The 9,886-nt window shown below is 37.7% G+C and overlaps 1 protein-coding gene across 2 annotated transcripts; it reads right to left on the bottom strand.

The window, feature by feature from the left end:
* Positions 1 to 945: 945 nt before the first annotated feature.
* LOC105519994 (glutathione S-transferase Mu 3-like) lies at positions 946 to 1,744 on the bottom strand. 2 transcript variants are annotated; one of them, XM_011953551.1, is made up of 2 exons: positions 1,245 to 1,744; positions 950 to 1,142 (listed from the first exon to the last, which is right to left on the bottom strand). In XM_011953551.1, exons 1-2 carry the CDS (start codon positions 1,719 to 1,721, stop codon positions 1,044 to 1,046), a joined length of 576 nt encoding a protein of 191 aa, XP_011808941.1. In that variant the 5' UTR covers positions 1,722 to 1,744; the 3' UTR covers positions 950 to 1,043. The 2 variants fall into 2 exon arrangements, with proteins under 2 accessions (XP_011808940.1, XP_011808941.1); XM_011953550.1 differs by having other exon boundaries at positions 946 to 1,744.
* Positions 1,745 to 9,886: the final 8,142 nt, after the last annotated feature.

Here is a 9,886-nt window from a genome sequence, read left to right as displayed (position 1 = left end):
GGAGTTCTCCAGGTCCTAAGCAATTAATTCTACTTTCCTCGTAGAAGTGAACCAAATACCTCTCAACCCCTTTTAAATTACAATTTGCACCCTGAATGTCTCTTAGGAGAAAATAACTCTTCCAGCTCATATAACACAGTTCTACCTACAGCTCAGATCTGAACTCTTTGGAAATGAGAGAATGTAGGTTTATGTGCATATGTGTGCATACATACGTATATGTGTTCTAAGGGTAGCATTAGATGTAAGAACCAACCTAAGTGACAGGCAGTGGCTCCTTGTTTGAAATTGCCTCTTCATTTGGATTAGGAAGACTTTGTTTTAGGACAGAGTTTTATGCCTACTTCTTCTTCTCACACATTCTCCCTCTGTAGCCCCATCATAAGTGTTTCAGAAATCCCCATGAGTCTGAATTTGTTGTGGACATATCTTACCTTTAGGCTTGGGTCACACACTGCCGTGTCTGCCAAGGGCAGAGGAAAAACACAGAAGAGCATTGCTGTTGTTCTGTGTTGCCTGTCAGTGTGTGGTACACATTCATCACCAATAAACATTTTTAATGGCTGTGGCATCCCCTCAGTTCATTAGATATTATTTGAAATTGACTTGAATTCAACATCTCTATTTTAACTACAACAATATTTGGTTGAATATTTATTCTCAAAGACTTCAATAGCCAGAATTGGAAAGCATGATCATTACCAATCCTATCCCAACTATACCATTGCTCAATCCTATTCCAACTACACCATTGCTGTGGCCCCTGACAAGCCTCAAAGCTCTGTCTTGAGTTGTTCATGTAGTAAATGATAGGGAAAGACCACACACTTTCTCACCTTTTGAGTTCTCATTTCATTCTCAAACACAAGTCTGATATTTCTATAATTATATTTATATTATACAATATACATTATAATATTTTATTTTATTTTATTTATTTATTTATTTTACCTAAATGCTATTTATTGAAAAGAGCAAAGAAAGAGTGCTGACCCCTTAGGGACAGGATGAAACAAAACAAGCTCTGCAAGTCTACCTCCTGCTCAGCATACAGGCTTGTTGCCCCACTGGGCCATCTTGTTGTTGATGGGCATCTTGAAGAACTGATCAGACTGTATATAGGCAGCGATTTTCTCCAAAGCCTCAAAACGGCACATAAAAGCCTTCAGGTTTGGGAACTCATCCAGGCACCTGGGCTCAAATATACGGTTTTGATCCAAGATATCATAGGTGAGAAAATCCACAAAGGTGAGCTTTTCCCCTGCAAACCATGAGAATTTCCCCAGAAACATGGAGAACTGTTTCAGTTGTCCAGGTAGCTCTTCCAAGTACTGAGGCTTCAGTTTTTCATGCTCAGAGCTGTAACAGAGCCTTATCAGTTGTGTGCGGAAATCCATTACTTGGTTCTCTACGATGTCCACTCGAATCTTTTCTTCCTCAGTCTCACCACACATGTTGTGCTTGCGAGTGATGCAGCGCAAGATGGCATTGCTCTGGGTGATCTTGTTCTTCCCGCCCATGAGGTAGGGCAGATTAGGAAAGTCCAGGTCCAGCTTGAATTTCACATCCAGCCATTGGCTTCGATCATAGTCAGGAGCTTCCCCACACGTGTATCGTTTCTCCTCATAGGAGGTATCCGTGAACTCCAGGAGCAGGTGGATGGCGTGCGCCAGCCCACGAACATCCCAGTACTCCAAAACCATAGACGACTCGCACGACATGGTGAAGGGTTTCCGAGCCTGGGCGGACTGATAATATTTTAAATGTATAGAAATGTAAAGAAATAAAAATCACCTCTACAAAACTGTTACATTTTGCTATGTGTTGGTGTTCTTTATGTGCATGTTTTTTCTTTTATAAGAGAAAGATATATCTTTATATCTTGTTCTTTTTATTTTATATTTAAGAACATTTTCTCATGTTAGTAAATGTTTATCAAAATAATGAAAAATAGTTTTTCAAGATCACAGTTATTAATGGCTGCATATTAGATGTGCTATAATATGATTAATATTATATTGATGGATATTTTTATTTTTAAATTGAAATCAATAATGCAAGAGAGTTATCTCATAAACATTCACACATACACATGTATTACAGATATTTAGTGTGTAATAATACCAGTAATCTTAGGTAACAAAATAGCTCGCATGTATAGAGATCTTCTTATGTGCCAGACTCTATGCTAAGGACTTTGCATGTATTATTTTATTTAATCCATACCATAATTCTTTGAGGTAGGTCTCAAGGTATTCCTACTTTGTAAATGAAAAAAAACAGAAGCACATGGATTTTAAGTAATTTTTACAAAATCATAGAATTAGTAAGCTTTGAGATGTAAGTCAAGGAGGTTACATACCAGACACTAGGCTCTTTAAAACTATATCCGATAGTGTTTTCATAAATATTTACATGCTAATTTCCTTAGAATAGATTATTAAAAGTCAAATTTCTGAGTCAAAACTTATTTTAAAAACTCATGGTCTGTATACTATTATATTTGGGATGTGCTCTAGGAAGCAAAGTCTAGACTATGTAGATACCAGGTTTAAATGTTAGTTCCATAGGAAACTGAATAGCATTGTCAAACAGGAGTTTTATTAGAAGGTTCAGAGGTAAATAATGAAATAGTCAGAAATATGGAAAATGAAAGAGAAAACAAATGAAAGACACAAAATAAAAAATTTCAAGTTAAAATTATGTGAAAAAAGTTTAAAGATCAACTTTCTAATTTTCTTCTTCCCTTACTCACCAGTATGTTTCTGTCAAAAGGGTGTAAGTAACTCTTCAATTTCAGAACCCTTTTCTTACTTATTTGAAACCAAGGAGAAAATAGAAAGATCAACAGAAGTAAAAGAGAATCAAAATTTAAAATTAAAATTAGGAAATGCGCAATAAACAGACAAGACACCTAAATATATAACCATTGTCATTTTGAATAAATATTTTATTTTAACTTTCTTTCTTTTTAAAATAATCATGTGTCCCCTTGAGCGATGTTTATCTATTCCTAGTAAAACACAAAAATACAACTTTTAAAGTGATGTCATCCTCATAAAAGTGAGCATATACTTCAGAAGTGTCCCCACTATCTAAGAGAGAAAATGGATAAAACTCTCAATGTAAAATGTGTCTGCTGTAATTATAGGATGATAGTTAAATCTAGATTATTCTTCACAAACAAGGTCCTGCACTAACTTGTTCCACACCTTGAGTGGAGAACTCCTTCATGGCAACCCTGAGTAGTAGAAAAGTTTGTATTAATTTATTTGTAGTTGGGAAGGAATCAAGATGGCAGACTAGATTCAGGTCCTATGTGCCTCCTCCACGGAGAAGACCCAAAATAGTAAGTGGATACATTCAGAATAGATTGTCTAGAACAGAATGCCTGGATTCATCAGAGAAGAGGTGAGGAGCACCATAAGTAAGGAGAAAGTTTGCAGTAGCTTGCCCAGCTGGGAACCAACTGAAAGCTGGAAGAGGCTACTAGACATTGGAAAATAGTAAGAGAGAAATCCTCAGAAATCTGAAATGGGCTTTAATGATCTTGGGTATGGGAGAAATACTCGACCCTCTAGGTCCTGATGCCTGAAATACAGAGATGCCTACAGATTTCACAAGATGTTGCTCTAGAAAAGAAACGCACACAGAATCCCACAGGCATATGAGCCTGGTGCAGCCTCAGATGCAAGCCACTTTGAGAGCCCCAGTACCGAAGATTTACAGACACAGCTGCAGTTGCAGTCTGTTCCAAAGAAGGAGAGGGAAACTGGTGGTGTTCACATACCCCTGGGAAGGTACTTGCCATCCTGCTGTAAGCTGCCTTTGAGACTGAGATACAAATGAACTGCATTCTGCACACTTTCTTGTTCACACTGCTTGCCTGGGTGGTGCCCATTCTCTCTGGTCCCAGGCCCAAGGTACCATTTCAAGAATTTTATGCCAAGCTGTTTCCTGCCCTAACCCTGAGTTTGGGCTTATGACTGCAGCCACTGCCCAGCCAAGAGGGAAGTGAGGCTCTCTTACAACCTATGACAATACCCAGTGCCCTTCTACAGGCTGCTGTGAGACCAAGAATCAAGCAGACCATACTCCTCGCAGCTTCTTGCTCCTGCTGCCCAACTGACACAGGCCCAAACTACTCCACTCACATTTCCACAGATGGCATCATTTTGAGAACTTACAGACATTTTTTGGTGATCTAGTAGCAGCAGTCACAGTAGGCATTTTAGTCTTGAAACAGATGTTAGATCATTGCTCTGTAGTGGGGAAGGGCTGTAATAGCCAGAATTGAGTGGAAAGTGTGGAGATTGCCCCAGCAGTAGGTGCTGGAATTATATGCTCCCCACCATTGTAGAACTGGAGGAGGAGAGTAGCTGAAGCCACATTTCTCCTGGTTGGTGAGACTTACAGCCAGAGACAGCTTTGTGACCTGAAACTCTGTCTGCATGTGTCATTTCTGGGTGCTCTAGTCTGTTCCCTTGGTCAGTTAGGGAACAGTGTCCTACCAGCTCTGAGGAGCAAGAGGAAGGTGGAACCCACTCCTCTAATCTAACTCTTAGTTTGATTTGCCCCTAAGGGAGGGAAAAGTGCAGCCCACTAAAGCCCGTTAGCACAATAAAAATGCAAGCATGGCACCAGCCACTCACAGCAGCTCCATCAAAGCCCAGGAATGGATGTAGAGACAAGGTCATCTCTTATCCCTTGCCACGTGTCCTCAATGCACTGTTGTGGACTCAGCAGCAGCTCCTCCCTTAAGAGCCCAGGGAACAGGGGCAGAAAGAGACTGCTTCTTGGGCTTCTGCAGCAGCTCCACCCCCAACGAAGGCAAACACACACTGGAGAACTTTTCACACTTCTCCATTTCACACACACAAGTGTGTGAAAAACACACACTGGTGCTTTTCACAATTCTCTATTGCCACATCCCTTGCCCCTACCTGCTGGCTCCTACTCTTAAACAACACCTACTGGAGTACAGCCTGAATTATACTACCAAGAAAAATTACAGTGCCACAAAAGCAATGCCTGAGAAAGCCATTTCACAAACCTGCCTTCCACCAAGAAACCTGTACAGAGATGTGGCAACCTGAAAATACCCAGAAATGAAGCCAATCAAACAATATATACCATAGTCATACCCTCAAGGGAATAAAATCAAGGAGCCTCATCCAAATCAGTGCAAATTTTTTAAAAAAGTATCAGCCCTAGCAGACTCTCAGATGAGAAGAAACCAACACAAGAACTCCAGCAATAGTAAAAGTCAGAGTGTTTGGTCACCTCCAGAGGATCCCATTAACTTCCAAACAATAGATCCTGACCAGAATGAAATCTCTGAAATGATAGCTATAGGATTGAGAATATGAATGGCAAAGAAATTCAGTGAGATCCAAGATAAAGTTGAAATCCAGCACTTAGAACACACACAAAAAATGATCTAAAATATGAAAGAGAAAATAGCCATATTAAGAAACAACCAAATAGAGTTTCTGGAATTGAGCAATTCACTACAGAAATTTTAAAAGACAGTTGAAAGTCTTCACAACAGACTAGACCAGAGGTCTCCAATCTTTTGGCTTCCCTGGGCCACACTGGAAGAAGATGAATTGTCTTGGACCACACATAAGGTACATTAACACCAACGATAGCTGATGAACTAAAGAAACAAAAAATTACAAAAAACCTCATAATATATTAAGAAAGTTTATGTATTTGTGGTAGGCCACATTATAAGCTGTCCTGGGCTACATGTGGCCCACAGGCCATGGGTTGGACAAGCTTCAACTAGACCAAGAAGAAGAAAGTATTTCAGAGCTCAAAGACCAGTTCCTTGAATCAATACAGTCAGACAAATGATCAATGGAACAAAAAGTTGGTTTTCTGGAAGGATAAACAAGTTTCGTAGACAACTAGCTACATTAACAAAGAAAAAAAGAAAGAAGATGCAAATGGCACAATCAGAAATAACAAAGTTGACATTACAATTGATCCTACAAAAATACAAAAGGTACTGAGAGACTACTATGAAAACAACATCTCTATGTTCACGAATTAGAAAATCTAGAAGAAATTGATAAACTCCTGGAAAAACACAGTCTCCCAAGATTGAACCAGGAAGAGACAAAACTGCTAAGAAGACCAATAATGAGTTCTGAAATTGAATCAGGAATAAAAAATAACCTACCACCACCACCAACAAAAAGACCTCAGACAGACCAGATGGATTCACAGCCCAATTCTACCAGACATGCAAATAAGAGCTGGTACCAATTCTACTAAAATTTTCCAAAAAAATTGAGGAAGAGGGACTTCTCCATAACTCATTCTATGAAATCAGAATTATCCTTATACCAAAATCTGGTAAAGACACAACAAAAAAGAAAATTATAGGCCAATATCCCTGATAAACATGGACATAAAAATCTTCAACAAAATACTAGCAAACCAAATCCAGCAGTTTATCAAAAGTTAATTCACAACAGTCAAGTGGGTTTTATTCCTGGGATGTGAGGATGGTTCAACATATGCAAATTAATAAATGTAAATCACCACATAAAAATAAAAACAAAAACCATATGAGTCTCTCAATAGATGCAGAGAAAACATAAAACCCTCAACAAACTAGTCATCAAAGGAATATATCTCAAAATAATAAGAGCCATCTATGACAAACCCACAGCCAACATCATTCTGAATGGGTGAAAGTTAGAAACAATCCCCCTGAACTGAAACAAGACAAGGATGTCTACTTTCATTACTCTTATTCAACCTAGTACTGGAAATCCTAGCCAGAGTAACCAGGAAAGAGAAAAAAATAAAAAGCATCAAAATAGGGAAAGAGGAAGTCAAATGATCTGTCATTGTGGACGATAAGATTCCATACCTAGAAAATGCTAAAGATTCCACCAAAAGACTCCTGGAACTGATAAACAACTCTGGCAAAATTTCAGGATACAAAACAACATAAAAAATAAATAGCATTTCTGTGTACCAATAACATTTAAGCTGAGGACCAAATCAGGAATGCAATCTCATTTAAATAGCCACACATAAATAATTAAATACCTAAGAATAAATCTAATTAAGGAGGTGAAAAATCTTTACAAGGAAAACTATAAAACACTGCTGAAAGAAATCATATCTGACACAAGCAAATGGAAAAGCATTTCATGCTTATGGATTAGATGCATCAATATCTTTAAAATGTCCATATGGCCCAAAGTAATCTACAGATTCAATGCTATTTCTATCAAATGACTAACATCATTTTTCATGGAATTAGAAAAAGCTATTTTAAAATTCATATGGAACCCAAAAATATCCTGAATAGCCAAAGGCAAACCTAAGTAAAAATAATAATGCCAGGGATATCACATTACATGAATGCAAACTATACTACAAGGCTACAATTGCCAAAACACCATGGCAATGGTATAAAAATAGACACATAGACTGGAAACAAATGAAGACTCCAGAAATAAAACTGCACATGGACAACTGACTGATCTTTAACAAAGTTGACAAAAATAAACAATGGGGAAATGAGACAACTTTTCAATAAATAGTGCTCAGGAAACTGAAAAGTTGCATGCAGAAGAATAATAAAAAAGGACTTTTCCTTTCACATTATACAAATATTACATCAAGATGGATTAAAGACTTAAATATAAGACCTCAAAATATAAAAACCCTACAAGAAAAACTAGGAAATGTCCTTCTAGATATTGCCCTAGGCAAAGAATTTATGACCAAGTTATCAAAAGCAATTGTACCAAAACCAAAAATTGACAATTGGGACCTAATTAAAGAGTTTGTGCACAGCCAAAGAAACTATCAACAGAGTTAACAGACAACCTACAGAATGGGAAAAAGTATTTGCAAACTATGCATCCAACAAAGGTCTAGTATCAGCATTTGTAAGGAACTTAACAAGAAATAGACAAGCCCATTTAAAAGAAGGAAAAGGACCTGAACAGACACTTTTGTAAGAAGACATACAAGGGGCCAACAAACATGAAAATATGCTGAACATCACTAATCCTCAGAGAAATGCAAATTAAAACCACAGTGAGATACTATCTCACACATGTCAGAATGGTTATTATTAAAAAGTCAAAAGCAACAGGTATCAGTGAGGCTGCAGAGAAAAGGGAATGCTTATACACTGTTGGTGGAAGTGCGAATTAGTTCAGCCCCTTTGGAACCTGGTTAAAGATTTCTCAAAGATCTAACAATAGAAATATCATTTGACTCAATAATCCAATTACTGGGTATATATCCAAAGCTATATATCCAAAAGAAAATAAATCATTCTACTAAAAAGACATATGCACTTCTATGTTCATTGCAACACTATGTATAATAGCAAAAACATGGAATCAACTGAGGTCTCTGTCAACAGTGGACTGGATAAAGGAAACATAGTACATATATACAACAGATTACTACACAGCCATAAACAGCCATAGAAAATCATAAAATTACGTTCTTTGCAGAAATATGAACGCAGCTGGAGGCTATTTTATTTTAAACAAATTAATGCCGAAACAAAACTATATATCAAATATTCTCACTGTAAATGGGATATCTCCCACTGTAAATGAGAGCTAAATATTAGGCACTCACGAACATAAAAATTGGAACAATAAACAAGGGAGATTCTACAAAAAAAGAAAAAGGAGTGAGAGGGCATGGGTTGAAAAACCACCATTGGGCATTATGTTCATTACTTCGATGATGGGATAATTAGAAACCCAAACCTCAGCATCATGCAATATACGCATATGACAAATCTGCACATGGGCCTTCTGAATCTTAAATTTAAAAATTATTTGGACTTGTAGTAGAAGTAAAGCCCAATTTCTTATTAAGTGTTTAAAATGTTAGCAATTCAATACAAACTAGTAAGGCAGTGTAATGTTATAGATTAATTTTATTTTCTTAGCAGTGGATTGTCATTTTTGTATCTCAAAAAGAGCCACATAGGTAGGAAAATTAGGCTTTGAAATTATGACCTTGAAGAATAGATAATCTAACAGTGTGGCCTTTAGTCTGTGGCCAAAGGCCTGACAGCTCCTGGCAAACCACTGGTGTAAGTCTAAGAATCCAAAAGCTAAAGAACTTGGAGTCATATGTTCGAGGGCAGGAAGCATCCAGCATGAGAGAAAGATGGAGGCCAGAAGACTCAGCCAGTCTAGTCCTTCCAGGTTCCTCTGCCTACTTTTATCCTAGCCATGCTGGCATCTGATTAGATGGTGCTCACCCAGATTGAAGGTGGGTCTGCCTCTCCCAGTCCAAATGTTAATCTCCTTTGGCAACATCCTCACAGACACACCCGGGAACACTACTTCACATCCTTCAATCCAATCAAATTGACACTCAATATTAACCATCACAGGGGCCATTGTGTGGTTGTCACTGGGTTTTTGTTCACAAAGTTGAGTGGGAGAGCAGAATCAGTAAACAATTTTGAAAAGCTTTGATTATGGGTAAGATGGAATAAAAACTGAGCTGTCTAACCAGAGAGAAGCATTTTCTGGGAAATGACAGCTATTTTAAAAGAAATTTTATAGTTTCTACTGTGGGATATGTAATGAGAATCTTTTTCCTCATATCCTTATGGAATCTCAGGAAAAATAACCACCTCTTTTTAACACATTGAATTCCATCTGGTTTTGAAGTTGCTTTGAAGAGCAAAGTTTACCTTCGAAGGGTGGAAGCAGAGAAAGAAAAGAAGCTGCCTACCAGTCACAAAGTGGTTACATAAGTCTTATAGAGTCTAGTTAATGTCCTTGTTATTGAAGACCAGGTTTTCATTTCAGCCATAATAGAAACTTGAAACATTATTACTTTGCAGAGTCTGCCTGGCTAGATCTGCAATAAT

This window comes from Colobus angolensis, unplaced genomic scaffold, assembly GCF_000951035.1.
Source record: "Colobus angolensis palliatus isolate OR3802 unplaced genomic scaffold, Cang.pa_1.0 Scaffold367, whole genome shotgun sequence".
Taxonomy (NCBI): Eukaryota; Metazoa; Chordata; class Mammalia; order Primates; family Cercopithecidae; genus Colobus; species Colobus angolensis.
This window is presented reverse-complemented; position numbering and strand designations above follow the sequence as displayed.